This window comes from Chelonia mydas, chromosome 6 (genome assembly GCF_015237465.2).
Source record: "Chelonia mydas isolate rCheMyd1 chromosome 6, rCheMyd1.pri.v2, whole genome shotgun sequence".
Classification (NCBI taxonomy): domain Eukaryota; kingdom Metazoa; phylum Chordata; order Testudines; family Cheloniidae; genus Chelonia; species Chelonia mydas.
The window spans coordinates 54,096,355-54,121,910 of NC_051246.2; the positions used below are offsets into that span (position 1 = coordinate 54,096,355).

The following is a 25,556-nucleotide window of genomic DNA, read 5'->3' on the forward strand; positions in this document are numbered from 1 at the left end:
GTACCAATTGGTCACTAACCAGATTGGAGTGGGAAAGTCGACCATTGGACTCATGTTGATGGAAGCGTTCAGGGCCATTAATCGCATCCTGCTCTGAAAGACAGTAACTCTGGGCAATGTACCTGACATTGTGGGTGGCTTTGCACAAATGGGCTTCCCTAACTGAGGAGGGGCAATAGATGGCATGCTTATTCCAATTCTGGCACCAGACCACCTAGCACATTAATCAGAAGGGGTATTTCTCGATGGTTCTCCAGGCGCACGTGGATCACTGTGGGCACTTCACGGACATTAACGCTGGCTGGTCCGGAAAGGTGCATGGCACCTTGGAACAGTGGCCTGTTCAGGAAGCTGCAAGCAGGGACTTTCTTTCCAGACCAGAAGATTACTGTAGGGAAAGTCGAAATGCCCATTGTGGTGATGGGAGTCCCCGCCTACCCCTTAATGCTGTGGCTTATGAAGCCATACAGAGGGCACCTTGACAGCAGCAAGGAGCTGTTCAACAACAGGCTGAGGAAGTGCAGAATGACCATTGAGTGTGCATTGGGTCATTTAAAGGCCCGCTGGTGCTGCCTCTATGGGAAGCTGGACCTGGCCGATGACAATATTCCTATGCTTATAGCTGCATGCTGTACGCTCCAAAATATTTGGGAAGGGAAGGGTGAAAGCTTCACTCAGGGCTGGACGGCTGAGGCTTAGCACCAGGAGGCTGAATTTGAGCCTCAGCGGTCCAGCCCTGAGTGAAGCTTTCACCCTTCCCTTCCCAAATAGTATGGAGCGTACAGCTGAATTAGCCAGAGACCAGGACTATTAGAGGGGAGCAGCGTGGGGCCATAAGGATCAGGGATGCCTTGAGGCAGCAATTTGAAGCTGAAAGCCACTAATATTTGTTGCTATGCTCAGGAGTGCAGTGCTTGTAATGCTAGGAGGTGTCTGTGATTGGTGCAGATGATGCACTATGAAGGTTTAAGAAAATTGCCTGTTGCTTTGCAGGTCTCTGTTTGCTTTCAATTCATGGAATAAAGACTGCTTTCGAACCAAAACAATTATTTCATTAAAAAACAACAACCGGAGGGGAGAGAAGCACAAAAAAACACATCAGCTCTGTGGGGGATGGGGGAAGGGAAGGTCCCAGGAGGAGGTGAGGTCCCAGGACGGTTAAAGATTTGTGTATGTTCAGGTATCATATGCAACCTTGTCCTTTTGGAGTATAGTGCAGTGGGTATTGTACTTCAGCAGAGCTAAACTGCAGAGGGACAGGTATTGAGTGCAGTGGGTACTGGGAGTCTGCAGGGCTGGACTGTGACTGGGCAGGAGTGGAAGGCAGCTGGGACAGACTGGAGCAAGAAGGTTGATAAGAGTGTGTTGGCGGAGTCTGGGGGGGCTTCAATTCTTGTTTTTTGGCTGCGGAGTGCATCACGATATCATGCAGAAAATCCTCTTTAGTTCTTGGTGGCCGCTTTCTAATTCTGCGCAGCCGTTCAGCCAGTGATAAGAAAGAGGGAGGCTGGGCTCCCAAGGTTATATCTGTGAAGCCAAAATGCCACATTTTACAGAAGCAGTATCATTTGCAACACACAGACCACTGAATCAAAACACAGCTACTATTCACATACCTGTTACTAACTGGCTGACCCCAGGCAAGCACGCATGGGCCACAAGACCCCCAAAATGGTGAATAACCGCAGGGGCAGGGGAAATCAGTGGTCTAGGACCGTACTGTACACTGGGCATGTTGCTCTTGGAGAGAGCCAGCACTGTGGGGGGACAGGGGGGCGGGCGGCAGTTTATAATCATTATTGTCCCCACATTTTCCACAGGCTGTGTTCATTATGGAAGATATCTCGCTGCTGAGGGTGAGCAGGGAATCAAGGGAGGGTCTTCTCCAAGACTGCAGCTTCTGCCCTGGCCCTTATGCGGCTCACTTGTGTGCAGCAATGGTGTCTGTGTTTCTTCCCCCCCCCCCCCCCCCCCCCCCCACCAAGTGATGGCAGAGTGGCACGGGAAAGTTATCCTTAATGGAACAAGAAACAAAGCAGCTCTGCCAAAGAACCTGCCCAGTATCTCCATGAGAGTTTCCTGGAGATCTCTGAGGCAGATTCCTGTGAAGTGAGGGAGTCAATCAATACCCTGTTCCGCCGCTCAGACTAGGCATGTGGTGGTATGCACATCATACAGACACAAGCCTGCTTTCTGCAACCCTTCTGCCCCCAACAACTCGCTTCAGCAATTTCCAAAATCAAAGCCACTTACCGCGGCCTCCTCTCCTGTTTGTGCTATGTCGAGCTCCGATCCCTGTGACTGGTTAGTCTCCTCCGGGTTAGAAAAGAGCTCCTGACTGCAGGCATCTCTGACCTCTGAGTCGTCCTCTGCCTCTGGGTAACCCTCCCCCTCCACATTCCTTCTCCAGGCTCGGTCCACTCTGGACTGGCATGCGAGCCACCGAAGTATCCACAGTGGCTTTCGCAGTGGAGGTGGGGTCGCCACCGAGTATCGTGTCCAGCTCTTTGTAGAACCAGCAGCTCATGGGCGCAGCACCAGAACTGCGGTTTGCCTCCCGCCTTGTGACAGGCGTTCTGCAGCTCTTTCACTTTGACCCTGCACTGCAGTGTGTCCCGGTCGTGGCCCCTTTCTGTCATGCATCATGAAATTTGTCTGTAGGTATCATAATTCCTGCGGCTGGAGCGCAGCTGGGACTGGACAGCCTCCTCTCCCGAAATGCTCCAGCAACTTGGCATTGCTCCAAGCGGGGGATCGCCTGGTGCGTGAAGCAGGCATGGTCACCTGGAAAGATGCATTGAGATCACTGCACGCGTCACCGAGCAAACAGGAAGGGTACTTTTAAAATTCCCAAGGAATTTAAGGAGTGGGACTCACGGTTGGTCACCTGAGGGCAGGGCAGTAGAGTTCAAACCGATGACCAGAGAGTCAAGAAGAGGCATTGTGGGACACCTCCTGGAGGCCAATCGCAGCGCTGTAATCGACCAGTCTATAGTGTCGGTGCTGTAGCCCGGCACAGATAGCTGTACACCTCTCATCCGGGTGATTTTTTACAGTGTTGCAACTGTGTACTTTCTGCACACTAAGTGGCTTGGCAGTGTGTACACCTCAGGAGTTACAATGCAGAAACTTGCCAGGGTAGACAAGGCCTAACTGGAACTTTAGGAATAAAGAGATAAAGTTCTAATATGCATGCATAAGCTGTTGTCTCTTAATGCTGAGAATTTGACAATCTTATCAGAGGAGTGCATTCAAATTTGTAGTGTGACCCTGCAAACCCTACTCTCGTCCTTGGACTGTGAGCTCTTAGGAGATGGGCTGTGTTTGTTCAGTGTTTGGAAATACCTAGTCTATACTGAGCACTAAAGTAAATAAATAATGAGTAATCCTTATTCCCAGAAGAAGTCCTATTGAAGTCAATAGGACTGCTTACATGAATAAAGGTTTGCAGGATTAGATCCTTGCCTTGCTTTCTATGAGGCTGATCCAAAGCCCTTTGAAGTCAATGGTTAGATTCCCATTACTTTCAATGGGCTTTGGATCAGGTCCTGAAGTCGCTATGGACCAGATTTTAAAAGGTATTTAGGTGCTGAAAGAAAGAGATAGGTACATAGTGGGGTTTTCAAAGGCACCCAGGTGCCTAACTCCCATAGGCACTTATGTGCTGTTGAAAATCCCTGTCTTTGTGTCTTTATGCACCTAAATACCTTGGGTCAATGGTCCTAATTCAAAGCCCCTGGAAGTCAGTGGGAAGACTCCTATTGACTTTGATCAGGCCGTACGGGACATACAAAACAAGCTAGTTTTGAAGTTTCACCTATCCTTGAATTAGCTAAAATAATTTCTGATCAGAACCTGTTGTTTTCGAGTGGGTTTTGTTAACTGTGTGAATTTTTTGGGGAAGGGTGGGCCTGGGGATTAAAACCGTAATTGACTTGGTTTAAATTCATTTTTTCCTTCTCTCACTTTACCCCTCCAAAAATCAGACTCACATGACGTTTTCTTGAGGAAACTGAGCAACTGGAAAAACAAATGGAAATTGGATTGCAGCCTTAAGGGTAGCGGGCACTATCTGCGCTCACTTTAAAAAAACCACAACTGAGCCCTGGTCGACACTGCAGACTAATGTCGGTATAACTACATTGCTCAGGGGCATGGAAAACCCCGCAGTTATTCCAGTCTAACTCCCTGTGTAGACAATGCTGTGTTGATGGGAGGGCTTCTCCTGTCGAAATAGCTGCCGCCTCTCAGGGAGGTGAAGTACCTGTTGGGAGCTAAGCTAAGCAAAGCAGCTGCACCGGAGCAGCGCTGTAAGTGTAGACAAGTCCTTATGTTCATGCGCATGCCAGCGTAGTTTTGATGAACTGAAGTGCACTGAGATAGAATTTTGTGGAATATCTGCATTTGTCAGTGTGGCCCTGGAGTAAATAATTTAAAGAAATGTGTTTCAGAAAGAATCGTGACTGGATCGTATCAGCTGAACACACATCATTTCATTGATCATGTGTTTTGTTAAATATTTACTGGGCTTGAAAAAGAAGCAGCTAACAAAATTCCAGCCTGGTTCTTTCTGCACCTTTTTGTATCTATTTAGGTTGGCTGAGTGGGGTGGAGCTGTGTTTTTCTAAGGGAAGCCATTCATGGAATTGTAAAGTTGGCACAGTGGGAAATCACTTTTGAAATGATTATTTTTTTCCTATATTTTTATGCAAGAGACCTAAAAGTTTCTGGTATATGGTGTTTTTTCCAGTTGCATTAATTTTAAATTCCATTTTAAGTGTGTCTTACAATAATATCTGGATTGCTTTGGTGCTAACTCTTGAGTCTAAATGTAACCCCCCCCCCCCCCACCATTCTCTGCAGCTAGATTTGAGGAGGGCTGTGAAGGTTTTGCTGGATGAAGAATGCTCATTTGATTTTCCTTCTGCATCTGGTTTACAGTTGCTTTTTGGCTCGTGGCAGCTTGGTGCGAATTTACTTTTGGTCTTGACAAATACAAGTGGTGCCCGTTATCCTATTGCAAGCCTTTCAGTCCCTTGTGCTACTGCATTGCCTGCTTCCACTGGCAGCCATCCGACACCCACGCTGCCTTTCCAAAGGAACTTGATTCCAGTGCATATTGACCCCTGCTGCCCTGGATCTGCAGGAAAAAATACCAGGGAAAAGTAAAAATAATCCAAGACACAAATGGTCTGTTCTCTTGTTATTTAAATATTTGTTGCTGTGGTTTTTTTTTAATCAACCCTGTATCGTCTAGAAGATGCATATTCTTGAAGAAGCGCTGCCAACTTTCTCCCTTTGTCACCCCTTCCTCGGTATTCCTGAAGTTCCAATAAGGAACAAGTCTTTTTGCTAATCTTTCTTCTCTTCCAGGCAGCCAGATGTATTTTGCCTGTTGCAGGGACACCTTTGGCTAAAATCTTTTTATAATTAATTCTTTGGTGGTATTCATAACAAACAGGAGACGAACAATTATAAACTAGCGTTGGTCTCTTAATTTGACTGGGGGTGAGGCTATTTCTTACCTAATTTTTGGAAATAGCTTCCAACAGACATGTGTGTCTGTATATGTGTTTCCTCTTGCCCTATTTGGAATCTCTAATGAAAATGTTTTCTGAAATGTAACATATCACAGATGGATAACATTGCTTCATTGTCAGGTTATGCATATTCCCCAGTTTAGAAAGCTGGTGCCCAACCATCATGCGTTGTTTGTGCACTTACCCCACAGAGTTTTGTAGTCTTTATCTTGAGTGTGTATCAGCTACAGATCTGCTTTGTTTTGGTTTCAAAGGCTTTTTGTCAGACAGATATTAAGTTTATAACTAGGGACTAGTGAATCAGTTTGGGTGTGGACCTGTGGGATTGAGGTGGGGAGAAGACAACAATCAAACATCTCCTTGAACTTTGATAAGCTTCATATCTGAAAAACATCCAACATAATTAAGTAGATGGGGTGGAGGATTGTGTTGCCAAAGAAGACAATAACTGAATTGGCATGAAGAGGGGGCTACTCTGTTGCATCTAGAGGTGTTTCACAGCACTGAACCATGTGCTTGTACTGGGATAGTTTGCACTGCTGCCGCCCGGTGCTATATGTGGCCTACAGTTCCTGAACTTGTGTCTCCAGAGCTTGACACCTTTCATGAGCACTAATAAAAGGCAGTATTGCCTAGCAACTAGAGCACTAGACTGGGACTTGGGAGGCTTAGGCTCTATTTCCAGCTCTGCCTTGGCCTGCTGGATGACCTTGGGCAAGTTCCTTTACTTCTCTATGCCTCAGTTTCCCACCTGTAAAATGGGGAAATTATACTTTTGTATACCTCCTTTTGTAAACCACTTTGAGATCTATAGGTGAAAAGTGCTATATATGAGCTGGGTGGCATTATTATAGTCACATGAAACATTTTACAGGCATGGAGAGGAAAAAGCGTGGACAGGACTCGGTGAAGAGCAGTTGGAGGGGGGCATACGTTTTGCTGAAATATTTTTTATCTAATTCGTTCTTTAATCGTTTTTATAGCAAACAGAGGAAAAAGAGTTATAAACTTGTCATACTCAGCATTTTGTTACGCACTATGGCATTCCTGGTAGCCAAAATAGCTGGAATATCATGAAGACTCCTTCCAAGACTATAACTATATTAATGCCTCTCTAACCACAAAGAGAGTCTCTCTCAGCACAAGCTGTAAATTATACATTACGGAACTCTCAAAATGGACACAGCCAACAACTAACAAGATTTGCCTGTATAGAAGAGAAAGAGTTTATAAGGAAGCCTTGTTTTGTGGACCTTTTGTCGGGGAGTGGGGTGCGGGTCTCATTACTGTAGAAGGAAAATTTGGTCTCCATCAAGCCTAGGAAATGCGTCTGTTTGGCAGATACTGCAGAATAGTGATGGGAAGTTCAGGATCTGGTTTGGATGCTTAGCAAAATGTTGTTAAAATGAATTGGGTCTGCAAAATTTAAACTTGCTCTATCAACAGAATTTTGTCTTGTGAGCATTCTCTTTTCTCCTGCTTTTTGGTGGTCTGAAAATAATAAGAGTAGGCTGTAGGATGGGGGAAATGGGCTTCTACAGTTTTTGACACTTCAATTTGGAGCCAGAAAACACACTGGCTAATTGTGTTTTGATGCCCTCCAGTGACTGGTGCACATATAGGATAATAGCCTACTATTCTTACTAGCTAACACTTGCTGCTTTAACTTAAATGGAAGAGGCTTGTGTCTTTGGTTTCTGAAGCAATGGAAAGACTCCCAATGACTTAATTGGTTTTGGATCAGGCCTTTAGTGCTGAAGGTCTCAGGTTCAGTTCCTGGTGATGACCTGTAGTTAGGATTGTTGCACAGGCATTGAAGATGAGCATGAAAATATGATCGAGGGGTGGGTATTCATCTTTTATACACAGACCAGAACATGCAGTATCTGTCTGGGTGACTTACAGAAGCTTAAGGAAAACAACATGTAAATTTCAATGAGCAAGAGTGAGTAAGAGCCATTCAAGAAATTTGTTGCAAGGTTCTTCAGCTGTAGCTGTGGAATTTGCTGCAGAACCCATCTCATCCTACAGATTTATGCTCCAGAATCTAAGCTTTCATTTTAAGAAAAGTTTTAGCCCTCTTAATTTCAATTAAGAATATGAACCTAATGCAATGCAGTCATCACAGTTAGGAAAACCTGTGTGCGTTGTTTAAAGACTGGCACAGGTGTCTTAACTATGGTTATGTATACTGTCTTGTGACATAATGTGGCAATGCCTGGACCTGGTGTAAAATGTTTATACTGCACTGCATCAGCACTGAAAAATGCATACACACATCTTGTATGTATATCCTGAAGTAATAACTCTGAGAGGTGTGAACTGCCCCTTATTCATTTCAATGGGTTTTTTTTAACTCTGAAACCTAAAGATGATACATGTCAACACTTAACTATCTCACGGCTGATCTTTTAGGCAGAAACATCCAGCTAACTTACTTATTCCAAAACTTTGTTCTAAACATTAAATCTTTGTTTCCAAAAGAGTTGACTTCCCCGTACCCAGCTACCCAAACTTTCTTCCTTGGCAACTGCTACGTTGTGGCAGGACATTTTAAATACCAAAATCCGTAGCACACTTAAATGGCAGGACAGTGTAAAACACATGGAATTTAATATGACACAGATGTGATGCTGTCCTGATCGTATTATTCATTTTCATACTTAACTTATAAAACGTCCATATTTTTAATTGCAATGAAGTGGATGCAGAATCTCCACTCTACTACCCCAAAGGGCCATTGAGCATCTGTGTAGAATTTAGGCTCATTTTGCAGCAGATTACCTGGGGTTTTGCATCATTTAAAGGTGCAGTGCTGAGAAAAAAAATGAATTGGAACATCACTGCTGCATGTGCCACAGAGCTCTTATCCAAACTGTATTGAACCTGTACAAAGGATCTGGGTGAAGCTTTGGACAGAGGCATATAGACTTTAAGTTCTTTGGGGTGATGACTATTTATTAGGTTTCAGAGTCACAGCCGTGTTAGTCTGTATCCGTAAAAAGAAAAGGAGTACTTGTGGCACCTTAGAGACTAACCAATTTATTAGACCTTGGCTCACGAAAGCTTATGCTCTAATAAATTTGTTCGTCTCTAAGGTGCCACAAGTCCTCCTGTTCTTTTTACGACTATTTATTAGTGTCTCGTACAGCACTGAGAACATTCTTGGTGCTTAACAAGAATGAGGTTCAAGTCTTGTTATTTTCTTTAAGCTGATTCACCAATCTATAGTCATAACACAGTGTCCTGATACCTTGTAGTGAACGGCATCTCTGCAAAAAAAAAAAAAAAAAAAAAAGCAATAGTGAGGAGGGTCACAGCAACCATGCCTAAGTTAGTCAGGTTCTTTAGCTGTCATAGATTCTGGGGCTTCCTTGAAGTCTGAGACAAGCTCCTGTGGACAAACAAGTCTTAGAGCAGTAGGTCAGAACCTGGCAGATGGATATGAAGGGTGGGGGCGGGAAGGTGAGGTCAGCCTAAAACAGGACTAGTTTGGTGGGGAAAAAATGTGGCTGTCACCTATGAAAGGGTTAATTTGAAAACTGCTAGAAATGGGTTCATGTCTTCGGGGAATGACCAGTCAATGGGAATTTGTTGTGTTGGTGCAGTGTTTCTACATTGGATTTTCACTGGCTGATTCTATCGTCTTTTGCAATCCTGTTGGAGGCATAGTGGAAAAGAGAAGTTCCTGCCTTCCGTCTGTGCAGCTTAGCTAAGCATAGCTGTTTGTTTCCCCCCTAAACTGCTTGAAAACTTCTGTAGTATTTTGAGAGATGGTACTTTAGAAGGAGATATGGAGGAGGTGCAGTAGAGAGGCTTCAAAAGTTTTGGCTAAGTGTCCGAATTTTGGAGAGTTTATCCAAATTCCACCTAACCTCTGGTCCTTCTGCAGTTTACCCAGGGCTACTTAGTTATCTCTTGGAAGATTGCAATTGGGAGGGAAGTGCTTCTACATTTTATACTTGGTCTATCAGTTGCACCTGGCTGTGTGGAGTAAAAACTCCAGGCCCCTTTTTGATACATCATTGATTCCGAAACCACTTTTGCAGGATCCCCCTGTTTTGCCCCATGCAATGGATGGATGTTTGAGTAACCTTCACTTCCTCCCCACCATGTCCTCATGCCCCAGAAAAGTTACAGATGACATTGTCTCTTCATCTTCATCTTGTTTCTTTCTTCTGTTCTCTGTGTCTTCCCCTCCATGCTGCCTGGGATGGGAATAGGGAGGCACTAGTGGCTCCAGATTGAAGTGACTCTCACAGAAGTATTTAGGCACTTGTGCTCTCACAGCAGAGCTAAATTAAATGGGAGGAGAGAAGAGATGCTTGGGCCATTGGGTTGCTACCAAATTCACATGGCTTATTCCCATGGCTTCCTGCTGTTAGGTACTGCTGCAGGGGCAGGATGGGAAGGTGGGCTGCTTTTAAAGAGCTACCCGCCACTTGTCCTAAGTGTAAACCCCCATATTTTGCCCCTCTGCTGAGACTGCTAGCAAGGGGCCACACTGGCATAATCATTTGTGCACTAGGAAGTGGGTGGGATCCTACTAAATCATTTCATTTAGACAACCAAAAAGACATGACATAATAATAATTTTCAGAAACAACACTGAGTCCTTGTGGCACCTTATAGACTAACAAATTTATTTGGGCATAAGCTTTCATGGGCTAAAACCCACTTAATTAGATGCATGGAGTGAAAAATACAGTAAGCAGTATATGTATTACACTCCATGCATCTGATGAAGTGGGTTTTAGCCCACAAAAGCTTATGTCCAAATAAATTTGTTAGCCTCCAAGGTGCCACAAGGACTCCTCGTTGTTTTTGCTGATACAGACTAACATGGCTACCACTCTAAAACCTAATAAATTTCAGTCACTCGCCACTGACCTGAGCAGATATGAACACCCAATGCACAGATATAAGGGAGGGGTAGATTAGGGGTTACGTAGGTGTCCTTGTTCCCCTCCTGTGCCCTACACCCTTCCTTCTCTTCATCAGTCTTCAGAACTATTTTGTTTCCTGAATGCTATCTTGGAAAACACCTATTTTAAGGCATTTCATACTGTGCATGCTTGTTTAGGCCCAGCAATTACAAATCAACTCTTTGCTTTTGTTACAGGCTGAACCCTTGGATTTGAAGGAAGGAGGCCCAATGTATGCCAGCGAGATCACAACATTCATACCCTCCTTAGTTTGACCTTCAAGAGGAGAAGACTTCTGACCCCTTGACACCTTTCAGTCCATCTGAATCTATGACTGGGGGTTCCACCCTAGCCCCACCCTTTGCTGTCCCATTCCAGAAAATGGGTTCATTTCGAAGGCCCAGGCCTCGCTTCATGAGCTCCCCAGTGCTCAGTGACTTGCCACGTTTTCAAGCAGCACGACAGGCTTTGCAGCTTAGCTCCAACTCTGCGTGGAACAGGTGAGGCCCTGCCAGTAACAGGCCTTAGGTAGCTCTGTTTGTAAAGATCTTTAGGTATTGACCTCAAGGGACTGATCCAAGGTATTTCAGATTTTTTTTCAGCTTAATCAGTCTGCTAGTGAGGATGAATGAGTTTTGGGTGCTCCTCAGATTTTGTCTGCATTGGGAAACTGACTCATTGTTGATACAGGTTGGTTCTAGCTTTCTTCAATTGTCCTTTCTTTAATGGTGTTGAGAGACTGTGCTCATCTCCACTAACAATTAAACCACTGTACACACTAGCTCAGGGGAACCCACTTATGACAGTGTCAGTAGAATGTCTATTTCCTCACACAGAAAGGACATTTTTTTGCATATTATGATGTCTTTCCCCTAATGTTGCCTGATCAGGCTCCTGTGACCAGCTGATAAAGTTGTCTACTGATGGCATGAATCTGTGATGACGTCTACTAGCATTCCTGATTTAACAATCAAGTCCTTCCCACAATGTATAGAAAGTCGATGTCGTCAAACCCTGAACAGTATAAAGACCTCTTTTTAAGATTTTTGTCTACACTAGTCACGAAGTTGTTGGTTAGAACACCCAGCAGCATCTTTTGGGGACACAGCAGCTTTTTCCGAGTATTTTACAAGCATTGACTGTGATGCATTGAACCAGGACTCTAGCTTGGTCTGGATGAACTGGTGCTGTCTACAGAACTCACTCCAATGTGGACAAGAACCCAGAAATATTTCAGATGCACTGGTTTAGCTAGTCATCTACCCCAGGAGCAATGCTGGGTGCTGTGGGTTAGGTGCTGCAGGAATGCAGAAGCACTGGTACAGCCATGATTGTAAGACATATAGTATGTGGATGTGCCACAGCCCAGAACTTTTGTGCATTTTGTGTAATGGTTTTCCCTTTAATCACTGTAGATACATTTGTCTCCCCTGAAGTACATAGACAAACAAGAGCAGTGATTTCCAGGGTAGCAAAAGTGGAATTATATAAGTGCAGTTAACCTCCCCGCCCCATTATGTCCACTCAGCTGTTGGCAGCTAGCTCACATTGCTCGGTGTGTTAAATCATCCTGACGTGTGTTATTTATGGATGGTGTACTGTCTTACTTCTCTTTGGCAGTGTTCAAACAGCAGTGATAAATGTGTTCAAAGGGGGAGGCTTGCAAAACAATGAACTTTACACCCTCAACGAAAACATCAGGTATGTTGCCAAGTTGTATGCAAAGAGCCATTTTGGTGTCAACCAGGTGGTGAGGTGGGGTGGAATTTTGTGGGGGAAGGGGAAAGGTTGTGTTCAACTTCCTCTTCTTTTGCCCCTGGAGGGTGGGAGATGTGTATCTAAGGTTTGGAATCGGCTATTCTGGCCTGCATGGATGCACGTAGCTTTGATCAGAGCAGGTTTTGCGTTGATTTGGGTAAAGGGGATTTTTTTCCCTTCTTCGGGAGTTTATCTTCTTTGTTGGATACTAATGCAGTGTTGCCAACTCTTACAGTTTTGTCATTAGCCACATGATATTTGGTGTTTTTCCTAAAGCTCCAGATCCCCAAGTCATGTGATTAGTGAAGACTCTGCTTTCATGAAATAAATGAATAAATAAATAAATAAATAAGCTACTAGCCCTAATGGTGGTGAAGAAAAGCTTGAAAATATGAACCCTAATGGTCCAAAATTAGAAGGTTCTTTTTATTTGCCTAACATTTGTTATTTTTAAAAGCTCATGATTTTTAGGCAAATCTCATGGATGTTTGAATGCTTATGGTTGTCAGGGCTGATTCAACTAAGACCTCCCAGTCAAGGGTGACTTAAAAACCCACTCTACCTTAGGCTACTTGAATCTTGGCTGAAAACGGATTTCAGCAACAAGTCTGCAAAATGGTTTACTTTCTTATGGTGAGCAGACCAAACTATTTTCAATATTGTTGAGTCAGTGAGATTGAATCTTGGTTCTGCTTTGATTCTGTGGTAGAATCCATTCACCCTTTCACTTTCTGGCCTTTCCTGCATTGAGAAATTTTCTTATTTCAAAACCTGCTGAATGCAGCTTCAAAACCAGTTCAGTGAAAAAGGCCCTGGCTGCTTGAATCCAGGCCTACAATACAACTCCCAACTGTTTTTACTATCAGTTTTGCTAAACTGGTTTGAAAGTGGGTTCAGATTGTTAGGAAAACTTCCCCAGTGTAGCTAGGCTGGGAAAACTTCCCCAGTGTGTTTCAATCTGGTCTACGTGAGAACTTTAAACGGACTTCAGTACTGGTTCAGAGGGATCTGCAGCTTGAAAACTGTTTTCAGCAACAGATGAATTTCCTAGTGTAGATAGGACCGTAGGGTAGGTGAGTCCCAGCCTCACAAAGACTGATTTCCTGTTGGCTTTTTACCAAAAGACGCGTGTTAAAGATACTTTCCTGGGGCTGACACCCACAGACATTGCTAGTATGTGGTGTTTTTCCTTCCATCATCTATCTCATTACATACACATGTAGTCAGTTTGAATGTTGTCACAGAAGGGGAAATTGACACCTTTTATATAAAAGATTAACCATGTGGCATTATTGCAGTTCTCTTGTACACTAGGTTCAGACGGCTGTTCCAACTGAAGCCCTTATTTTCTGCAGCCTAACCAACCCTTTCCCTACTTTCAAAATAAAACCTAAAGGCCATGAAACTCTTCCCACTGTATCTCAGCCCAAAGGTCAAAGCTTCATAAAATTCCATTCAGCCACTTTTAAGATCCTCTGAGTAACAAAACAGTACCTTCCATGCCTTTAATTACCTCTTATAGGTGCTGCACTGGAGTCAGAAGTCCCCAGATTTAGTGCCCCATAAGGGGAGCTGAATTTGATCTACAAGAAGAAATATAGTTTAGAAATAAATGTCTTAATGATTTCAAAATAGTGTAGTCTGTGGTGCATTTGGTTTCTCTTGCTGAAATTAATACAGACTGTAAAGAGCTTGTTAAAGAGCAGGATTTTTTTGGGTGAAATTTAGAAATATTCCCACTACCTTTAAATGCACAGTGTGTTCCTTCAGATAGAGAGACACTTCTAGAGCTGGGAGCACAATCATGAAATAAACACACTTACCTTAATTTAATGTTCTGAGTGCTCCCAGTGTTGGTTACATTTCAAAGTGTCAGTTCTTAAAGAAATAGCCTCCCAAATTCATTAGGTAGTGTATTAATTTCAACCTATGGAGCAAAGGATATGGATTTGCACACACGCAGATCTGTACTCAGCACCTGTGATTCTAAATCTTTCTTCTGGCAAACTGTCAATAGATGTGCACACTAGCCTGACACCTGGCTAGTTCTTACGTGCCATGAGATTGAGTCAGTGTGTTTTCCTGGTTTGTATTACTTGGTTCATGTTACCCACTGAACTCGCCCAATGCAAGATGTTTTTTAAAAGAAAAAACAAAAACACTAACAGCATCCCACTGATTCTCCACGGAGCTTGTTTACGTGATATGGGGGAGAAATGAGAGGGTTTTAAATTGGGTAGCAAAGATGGGACTGGGGGACAAGAGAGTGGTAACATTCTGCTCTGAATCGCTGCCACAGAGCTTCCCATCTCCCCGTCATTTGAGATTGCTTCACTAGCTCCTTTTTTGTTTTTCTGTACTGAAGAGGTGAGGAGCTCAGCAAGAGGAAAGCTTGGTCTATACTTAGGTCGACATAGTAGAAGCCAGACCCCTGACCTGCATAGTTACACCAAGCTTAGTCCCAGTGCAGATGCAGCTATGTTGATGCTTCCCGTGATGTAAGTATCTTTGTTTGGGGAGGCAGTGTTCCTGTGCCAATGGGAAAAAACCTTCTGTTGGTATAGACCGCATCTATGCTACGGTGCTATGCTGGCATAGCTAGGCCAATATAGCCTCCATACCACAGACACATCCAGGGTGTCAGAATGCTGCAGAGAGGTGGAATTTCAGGAAGCAGGAAATGAGCTGGCCATAGTTAGGCCATGTCTACACTACAGGCCCTATAGCAAAGAAGCTACGGTCCCGCAAGTGTGCAGCTATAGTGCCATAGTATAGAAGGAAGGAGTTTTTCCATAGCTGTAAGTAATCTACTTCTCCGAGAGGTGGTAGTTACGTCAACAGAAGAATTCTTGAGCCTCATCTACTCTGGGGCTGAGGTCAGCTTAACTATGGTGCTCAGGGTGTGAGTTTTTCACACTGCTGAGGTATGTAGCTAGGTCTATCTAAGTATAGCTCACGTGTTAGTGTGAGGCAGTTACAATTCCCCCAGCGCAGCAGGTGCCAAAATGTATTGGTTCATGTCTCACCTTCTTAAAATGTTGTGAAGTGAATGGCTGGAACACCAGCCTCACGTACCACCAGTGCTATTTGTACCACAATTTGGGACCCCGTGCCTACAGCCTTCAGTTGCAAGGGAAAGGGATTTTCACCAGTGCTTCACTCTCTGGGTCCTCAGATTCTCTCAGCGTCCACTGACTAAATATCCTGGTTTTTTTTCACATCGGTGATCTGGCGGAAGCCAGTTTCAGAGCACTTCTGAAAATCAGGCCCCAAAAGACTAACCTTCTTATAGTTGCTGTCCCCTAGAGAAAGAACTTAACAGTGAGTCTGAGTCTCTCCTATTCCAGCTCTGTCCACCCTCTAAGGAAAGTTTCTGCTGGTAAACAGGGATGTTTAATTTTAGTGATGTGCGATGCAATTACTCCTGCAAAATGCCTGAACTTGCCAAATTAAACTGGCTGACAAAATACAGTCCTGTTCCAGTTGCTCCTGATGCAGCATTATGGTGGTGTTTTCTCCCCGTCATTGAGCCCATATAGCATATCCCCCCGTACCCCCCACATCCCTTTTGCATTAGTGAGAGATAGGTACATATGCTGAAAACTGTATAGACCTTTGTTATAGTCCAAAAGGCCCCCGTGTGTATACATATATGCAGAGATCTGAGGGGAAATAGCTACACATGTATGTTCCTATGCAGAGACCTTTATACGTCCTCAGAGGATTGCAGCACCAAAAGATAATTTTATGTAAGAAATATTTTATCATGAAAATCGACTTTTTCTGAAGACTGCAAAAATAGTGGTAATATTGTCTCGTGCTTTGAACATGAACCTGGGAGTCAAACATCTCCCTAACTCAAATATTAGTTCCACTAGAGACTTTCTATATGACCTCTCATGAATGGTGTGGAGAAAGTAAATAAGGAAGTGTTATTTATCCTTCCCATAACACACAAACCAGAGGTCATCCAGTGAAATTAATAGGTAGCAGGTTTAAAACTAGCATAAGGAAGTATTTCTTCACACAATGCACAGTCAGCCTATGAAACTCATTACCAGGGCATGCTGTAAAGGCCAAAAGTATAACTGAGTTCAAAAAAGGATAAGCGTATGGAGGATAGGTTCATCAATGGCTATTAGCTAAGATGGTCAGGGACACAACCCATGCTGTGGGTGTCTCTAAACCTCTGACTGCCAGACGCCGGGACTCGATGACATGGGCTGGATCACTCGGTCATTGTCCTGTTCTGTTCATTCCCTCGGAAGCACCTGGCATTGGCCACTATCAGAAGACAGGATACTGGGCTCAATATGACCATTCTTATGTTCTTACCTTATGCATAGTCTCCTCTCGGTGCCTCAGTATCCCCATCTGTAAAATAGGCATTACAGTACTAATTTTCTGGGCATGCTGCAACCCCTCCTCCATGTTTGGTTTGAGAATCTATTTAGTCAAAAATTTAGCACTTAAAAAAACCCCAACAATGTTCTCTCAATTTTAATAACTTCCCCCCCAAACTGGAAATATTCTGGGGTTTTTTTTTTTTTTAAAGGGAGGATAACAACTTTCTCTCACTTTATTTCCCCTGTACCCTCCATTCTCCAAATGAAGACTGGGCGGGGGGAAATCCCCTAAATTTGAATTGAAACAAATTTTTGCGTAGAAATTTTGTCAAGTGGTTTAAAACAAAACAGGTAAAATGTTGACTACAATGGAAACGGCTTATTGTTTAAAAAAAAAATCTTTCTTGGGGTAGGGAGCCATGTTTTTTCAGCCACCTCTAGTTGTAAGGCCTTTGTATACAGGACTTTAGGGATGAGGATGGATTCCTCCTTAGTCTGTACATAACCTCCATTGGCATTATAGGAGGCATGCAGAGACATGAAGGGAATCTAGCTTTGACCAGAATCACACACTCCTTTCTTCATGGTGTTCCACTTACACATATCAGGATGTCTTTGGTATGACTATGGAGGAGATAACAGTGTAAATTTATGTACAAGCGGAGGAGTTATTTCAGAAAAATTCTGTGGGAGGCAAATTTCTGTCAGAATATAGAACATTATATGTGATTATATTATACCCTACAAAGTCCAGGGAAGGGGGGAGCGGGGGAGGACAAAAAGTGGAAGACATAATGGTGTGCCATAGACCTATGTAAAGTCTGGGGGTGGGAGGGATAAATCCACATTGAGGGGGCAACTGCCTCCGCCCCATAGCGAATGACACCCTTTCTTGTGAGAAATGACCTGTAACCAGTTTATAATGCATGTTCCATTTCTTTTCAGACGTTTGCTGAAAAGTGAACTTGGATCCTTCATCACAGATTATTTCCAGGTTAGACGTGTTCCTTAACAGATAACTAAACATTGCTCTGTTTTCTTTGTTTTAGTTTGCTTTTGAAAACTTTTTCATATGTAGAAAAATAAATAGAATCGCTTCTTACAAGTAGGTAGCCTGCATTCAGTGTTCTCTGCCACGCAGGTTCATGGAATCAAATACTGTATTTGGATTTTTTTTACTAAGGGCTGCATTGTCTGATGTTCAATAATATTTGTTGTTATGCATGGTAAAATAAAGATGGCCAGCTCCCATGCCTCTGTGTGATGTGATCACCTGCTGGGATCAGGAAGGAAATGCCTCTCCTGAGCAATCTAATAGAGAACTGGGTGCACTGATGTTTCTTTTTGCCTTGGGTTGGCAGGGGTCTTTAGTGGTTAGAGCATAGGACTGTGGGGCAGGGGTGGAACTGGGTCCAGGAAAAAAAGTGATCTACTCCTGGTTCTGTCAATAACTTGATGTATGGCTTTGAGTAAATCACTTCCCCTCTGTAAACTAGGGCTGATACCCACCTTTTATAAAGTGCTTTGAGAACCCTTTGAGATAAGTGCAAAGCATGGACTGGATAAACTAATGTGGTATGGTAATTCCTATGTTTCCAATACAGATGCTCAGTTTCTCACAGCGTAACTTTAAAAAAACCCCAAATATTTAGAAATAGTGGATGAAAGTTTCCCCCTCTAGAGGGGGGGAAAAACCCTAGCCTATCAGCAGGAATTTAGTCTGATCACTGTCTTGGGATCCCAGAAACGTAATTCCAGTTTGTGGAGAAGCAAAAATCTAAAGCCTGGAGAAGAGGTAATTAGTCACAAATCTGCATACATGTAACATCCTTTAACTAATAATGTCATCATCTGTGGTCAGACATAACCACATGAAAGTGTGTTTGAGATGAGTGCAGGGGCATGCTGATGGTTTCAGTACTGCAATCATTCAGTGGTGCTATTTAAAAAAGAGCAGGACTGCTGAGAACAACAGGGATTTCCGTGTTGGTTTTATTCTCTACCAGTAAAAGAGAAGAAAAAATTGCACCACTTCCTGAGGTGGCTGAAGTTGCTTGTGTACTGTGTCAGTAGTAAAAAAAAAAACTGACTGATGGTGTTTCCTTTCAGTATTAGATTGCATGACTTAAAAACCGTGCTGTTGAGTGAAAAATAAACTCCCGTGTTGCGGGCAGCTATGTTTCACCTCTTCAGACCCTGTCTTCAAAACTCATTTATTGGAAGGAGAAAGCTTTTGCTTCACTTAATGGTAGGACATTTCCTAGAATGTGAGCCATTTCCTAGAATGTGAGCCAAGAGTCAGTGAGCTGCAGTGAGACAGTAATGTAGTGAGTCTCTATTACAAAGAGTTTGGTCTGAGTGGAAGTCCACTATTACTGTAACTGGCTTTGAGGTTGGGGTTTTTTTTTAATCATTTCAAACCATTATATTTGTTTAGATTTGTGAAGGACTCCAGAAGGGCCTACACAGGTGGTCAGATATTATGGACGGGGCTGATAAAAAAAGTTCAACACAAGACAAAACGTATACTTAGGGTACGTCTACAACTGCGATAAAAGACCTGTGTCATGGCCATGGCTGGCCCAGGTGAGCTGACTTGGGCTCGGAGGGCTATAAAATTGCACGGTTGGCGTTTGGGAGCCCAGGCTGTGAGAACCTGTGGTCCCACCCAAACCTGTACACTGCAATTTTATAGGCCCACAGTCTAAGCCCTCTGAATCAGCTAACCCAAGCTCTGAGACTCAGTGCTGCAGGTTTTTGATCACAGTGTGGACATACCCTATGGGGCATGAGACTGAACAAAAACAAGTGTGAAGCAATGCATGCTAGAAGGAGCAATCTAAAGTGCTAGTATATAAGCACTGATTGGCTCTGAATGTTCCATGTTCTGGACTATACTGAAAGAGGCAAGTTTTGTTTTTTAACTCTGAATAAGATGTGCTTACATTTAGAAAAGTCCTGGAGGACTTGATGGCTAGAATCATTGGTCATAGATTCAAATGCTGTCTAGGGCAAATGGATACCTGTGACACAAACTGATGCTTGCTCGACCTCTCCACAGTACAACCAATGATAGAATAGGCCAGATAGACTAAAATCCCCTCTCATCCGTATTGGCTGGGCCTCCAGTTCAGGGTCAAGTCATATTAGTAAGTGAAACCTTGCCTTGTTTTGTGGATAATATGGGGATTCTTTCACCAAAGTTGTCAATCAGTAACACTGGGACTCGGATAGAATTGTAAAATATATCACCTTGATAGAACAGTAGAGTAATGATATTATTATATTACTGGCCCCACAGACCACAATCAGGATCAGGATTGGGATCCATATATGCTCAGCATTGTACAAATACAGAAGACGTGATGGTCCATGCTCCAAAGAGCTGGCAGTGCAAGGGCTAGACTACACTTGAGTTAATTTTAGCTTGTTGGGAGGCGGGTGGGGGTTGCACTAGTGTAACTACATTCATGCAGCGGCACCAGTCCAAACATGATGAATGTTTTGTCATTGAAGTCAACAGGACCAGAGTTTTACCTCTAGTATAGTCAAGTGCTAAAAATGTGATTTGCCCCAGTCTGGCTCACGCTGATGCAAAAAAGCCTCAGTGCAGGCATTCCATAAGAGGACAAGCAATATGAGATGTAGACTAAAGAAGGAAGCAGTTTATCTTTCCCTGGTGTGTTTGTGAAATTAGACTTACAGTGCACATCATTGACTATAAAAAGTTGACACACCTTTCCATTGATCGCTGTTCAGGAAATAGCAAGGCAGTGGAATGGGGCAGTCTGTGTGTGTTACTAACCAAACTATTTTGTTGCTATTTCTCTATCAGAGAAGAACTCTTTTCTTATTAGGTTCTCTAAAGTTCTCTTTTTTTGTTTTCCACCTTCCTTTGCATGGGTCACTTACTGGTTTAAGCAAGAGTAAATGGTGAATTCTCTGTAACTTGAAGCCTTTAAATTAAGATTTGCGGACCTCAGTAACTCAGCCGGGGGTTATGGGCCTGTTACAGGTGTGGGTGGGAGATTCTGTGGCCTGTGATGTGCAGGAGGTCAGACTAGATGATCATGATGGTCCTTCTGCTCTTAACGTCTATGAGGTTAAAATGTACAACCCGCCATCCTCTATCCCAAGGATAGATCTGTTTTCCCCTCAAGATGATGTGCTCAATTTTAAATACTCTAATGGCAAGCAGGACAATTACAGTAACTCCTCGCTTAACGTTGTAGTTATATTCCTGAAAAATGTGACTTTAAGCTAAATGATTTTAAGTGACTCCAATTTCCCCATAAGAATTAATGTAAATGGGGGGGGGGGGAGGGGGTAGGTTCCAAGGAAAATTTTTTCAACAGACTAAAAAATATTTTATTTATATATATATACACACACACACACACACACACACACACACACACACACACACACACACACACACACACAGAGACAGTATAAGTTTTAAACAGTTTAATACTGTACACAGCAATGATGATTGTGAAGCTTGGTTGAGGTGGTGAAGTTAGAGGGTGGAAGAGGGTGGGGTATTTCCCAGGGAATGTCTTACTGCTAAAAGATGAACTAGCATTTGGCTGCGCTGTTGTTAATGTAGCCGCACACTCTATAAGACAGCACAAATGGAGAGAGGGGAGACAGCATGGCAGACAAAGACACACACCCTGTGTGTGTGAGAGAGAGAGATGCACATTGTCCTTTTAAGTACGCTGACCACACTTGAAGTACATTGCCTTTTTAAGTAGATCAGGAAGTTGAGACCGCAGCTGCGGCCAGCAAGCTCCCAACTCCTGAACCCTGTTGTGTCCCGTCCGCCCTGCTCTATGGAGAAATGGTAAGCGGGGGGCAGGAGCAGGCGGGAGGGGACACCCTGACATTAGCTCCCCTTTTCTCCCCCGCCCCACCTGCACAGCAAGCAGGAGGCTCAGGGAGCAGCTCCAAGGCAGAGGGCAGGAGCAGCACATGGCAGTGGGGGGAGGGACAGCTGAACTGCCGGCAATTGATAGCCTGCTGGGCGGCTGCAGCACAGGGAACTTAGGGGAACGGGGAGCTGATAGGGGGGCTGCTGGTCCAACCTGGTTGCAAGCCCCCATGAGCTAGCTGCAATGGGTTGCTCTTTCTGCAAGCAGTGGACAAAGCAGGCGGCTGCCAAACAACGTTATAAGGGAGCACTGCGCAACTTTAAAGGAGCATGTTCCCTAATTGATCAGCAACGAAACAATGTTAACCGGGACGACGTTAAGTGAGGAGTTACTGTACTTGAATCTTCCAAAGTTTGAAAATTATAAAGCTCCTTTAATATTTTTGTCCTGTAACATTACAGAGTACACTACTCTATTAGTAAGTGCTAAGAATTTTCAAATCACATTTTCCATAGATTGAGTACTGGCTCTTACATTATTTTTTAAAGAATTGTTTCAACCACTGAAGGTTAAGAACTTTTCCATGGAACATAGTTCAGATGCTAAGACAAAGCTAACTTTGTGAGTCACTTGAATTGGTTGCTCAGAAGTAATTTTCACCAGCACTCATGGAAATTTCCAGTTCTTACACTGCATGGAATCATCAAGAACGGAATGAGCTATTAGGTATCTTCATATTTCTTAGATTGTCCTAATGAAGTCTAGGGAGATTTTATCTTCAAAATCCCCATGGCCCCAGTGTTATCAAGTCTGTCTTGTAGTTAAACAAAACCATAGTATAACAGACTAATGCACCCACTCATATAAAGATCTCTGTGGAAATTCAAATGTTTGATTCTGAAGGAGGTTTGTGTTACTAATCTGCTGCCTTAGTAACTTTAGAGGAGATATAAGCCATGTTACTGAAAGTGACTTTTGAGCTTTTAAAGACCAAATAACCAGCGCCCAGTATATTCTACTGCTTCTGATTTTCTGCAGGATCTACCCTGTGCTAAATGTTTCTGAATCCACATTTTCAGTTATAATCTAGCCCTCATACACATGATGAAAGCCTTTAAAAATGTAAACCTATTGCAGATTGACATATTGATACATTATGTACCTGAGTCTGCAGGCAGCCTGAAATGATAGCTTTGGCTGGGGTGAACTGCTCCTTCTCACATTCCAGTGGGTTGTTAACACTCAAATCCAGAGATGGAAAATGTAAATGTTAAGTATTTATCTGCTGACTGCTTTTGCCAGAATACCCAGCTAATGTGCTTACCCCAAACTGACTCCTGAGGTGTGGAAACCCAAGCTGTTCCTTGCCCAGCTGCCAAAACCTCCATCTTCCTCCAACACCTACATGCAGTACAAAACTGTGGTGTACTGAAAGCATAGAGACAACATAAAATATATTGACTTTGATATCAAAATCAGTAATAGGATTCTGTACTGATTGTGTTCTCATATTTAATTTAATCAAAACCTCAATTTCTTAAAATTGAAATGAAGCTGCTGCTGAATTTTCAAGACTGTGGCACCAGAGAGTTGCAGAATCCAGAGACCTTGACCCAGAGTTTAGGTCCAGTTTGCTGAGACATATACAGAGCTTTGCAAATAATCAATATATGGGATAGCTAAATCCCACTAGGGTGTCCAGATTTTCAAAGAAAATAGACAAATTCATGCTAGAGTTGTGCTTAAAAAAAACAAGTCTCCTCTTCTATTCCTCCCCCCCCCCTCCCCCCAGTTCTTGGAAGAAGAAGAAGAAGATGATTTTAGCCCAAATGTTCTGTAGCTCAAATCCTCTTTTTTGCCTGCTGATGGCCATGGCCCCTCTACCCTATTCTATTCTATGATTCTATACCCCACATCCAGCCTATTGGGTTAAAACTGAATAAGGCTAAAGCCTTGAGGAGCTGAGCCAGAGGACTAATAAAATTTCCCCTGCACCTGGCACTTTCCTGGCACTTGGGGGACAGCTCCACCAGAGACTCCTTAGGATTGGTCCAGTCCTCTGAACTTGGAAGGGCTTAATAGGCAGAGCAGCCCTAATGGGCTGTGTGTAGGATATGATTCTACTAGAGGGCCCAGTCCTGCATGGTGTAGGTGACTGTGGAAGGTGTTCACCACCTCGCAGGGCTGGCCCAAAGCTCCTTTGTGGAACTGACTGATTCACCAGCAGGGACTCTGAATTTTAGTTGTTACCATTACAATTTACATGAAACTGTGGGCCCTGCTTAGTCACTTTACTCTGAATTGCAACCGCATGTGGGCAGGAGTGTTGTCTGGTTTCCCTGTAGTTGCAGTAACACTGAAACAATGTGGGCTGGATTCTTACAGTAACACCCTCTTTGTGAATGGCTGTAACTCTGCCTGGCACGCACTCTGTCCTATTCACTCACACTCAGGCCTGGTTCAAAACATGTCAAAATGTTAGGTTAACATAGCTACAGCACTCAGGGATCTGAAAAATTCACACCTCTGAGCATCATAGCTATGCCAATCTAACTCCTGATGTAGATGCAGCTATGCTGACCGAAAAATGCTTCCGTTGACTTAGCTACTGTCGCTTGGGGAAGTGGAGTTCCTACAGCGATGGAACAACCCACTGTAGGAAACGTCCACGCTAGGGTGCTGCAGTGGCATGGTTATGGCGCCGTAGCTGTGCTCGTAGTGCAGCCGTGGCCTCAGTCACTTTCTCGCTTTGTGTGCCCGTAAAGCTTTCCTCTGATTTCTTTACGTTAAAAGTAGTTTAAGGCTTGACCAAGCCACCTAGATCGGAACTGCTTTGTATTTTTGAGGCATTGTGACATACAAAGGTGAAAAATGTGACAGAATACACCCCTGTATTCACACCCTACACACTATTGTAATAATCTTTGTACAAGGTTTGCCTTGTAAGGTATCGTTTGAAAACTCATAATTTGCTGGTCAGTATTGTCCTGGTAAAATATGTGTGGCGACATTGTATGTGAAGTTACAAGATTTCCCTGTATGGTGTTGTTAACACATGTTCCAAACCCCACTGCCCTGCCAAGCAGAAGTCAGATCTGTCCTAAACAAAGGAAGGAATGTGAGCTTGCCTTAATTTGCATTTAAGCAGTAAACAGAGTCAGGCAGGAAGTGAAAACAAAGGAAGTTCAAATGGGTGAAAAAACCTGCAGGGAACATCCTTCCACATAGAGTCTTTGTCTCCTGGGTCTCAGCTGGAAATGTTTTTTCAAGAGGGGGACTGAAACAGTAAAAAGAAGGGACAAACACCCCAAGGCACCCCACTCCCTCTCCCTGCCCAAATCATTCTGTGCATCTAAGACCAAAGGAAACAGCTGTTGGACTTTGGTCCCCTAAAGAGTTTGAATAGTAACCTTGCTGGAAGCAAGTGGTGAGAAAGTTTACTTTGCAGCTAAGATAGTTTCTTACGTAGATACTAGTAAGCATTTTACCTTTATTTTTCTTGCACCCATTTCTGACTTTTATACCTCGTTACTTGTACTCACTTAAAATCTCTTTCTTTGTACTTAATAAACTTGTTTAACTTTTTATCTAATCCAGTGTGTTGAAGCTGGAGGTCTGGGTACACAGTTTAAAATAAGAAGATGGCATATTATTTCCTTATAGGAATAACAGACTTAATATATTTGTACTATTCAGGAGAGAGCTGGGCAGTACAGGATATACATTTCTGGGGGAAGGTCTGGGACTAGGAGTGTGTTAGCGTCACCCTGCAGCATAACCCAGGCTGGTGAGAGCCAGGGTGCAGCTGTGCAGTTACACACAGACACTCTGGTGTGGCTTACATGCTGGAAGGTTGTTTGTGAGTGGCCCAGGTGGGAGCATCTACTACTGCAAGGCATTATAAGGTTCCCAGGGTTGCAGGGCAGGGGTGACACAGCTCCCAAATAGTCTGGATTGTGCCCTGCTATGTCACAGGTCTCTCTTGTGCTTCTGAATATTGTGGTTTATTCTGTCTGTTGGGCCAAAATAAACTCCCATATCCATCCACCTAGCTAAATTTTGGGGAATTTCAGGGATGAACTCTGCAGCTAAGGCCCAACTGCGGTTTTAAAG

At 43.5% G+C, this 25,556-nt stretch overlaps 1 protein-coding gene across 5 annotated transcripts in view; it reads left to right on the top strand.

Annotated features, from left to right (window-relative positions):
* The window catches only part of PRR5L (proline rich 5 like), a 71,192-nt gene that overhangs the window by 11,623 nt on the left and 34,013 nt on the right, over window positions 1–25,556 (top strand). For all 5 annotated transcript variants that reach the window (XR_006291657.1, XM_007055238.4, XM_037900057.2 and 2 more), the window contains 3 exons: window positions 10,663–10,965; window positions 12,086–12,166; window positions 17,515–17,563. Coding sequence is in view for 4 of the 5 variants with exons in the window: in XM_007055238.4 (XP_007055300.1) it covers window positions 10,796–10,965; window positions 12,086–12,166; window positions 17,515–17,563 (300 nt within the window). In the remaining variant the exon portion in view is untranslated. The remainder of the gene's footprint in view (window positions 1–10,662; window positions 10,966–12,085; window positions 12,167–17,514; window positions 17,564–25,556) is intronic.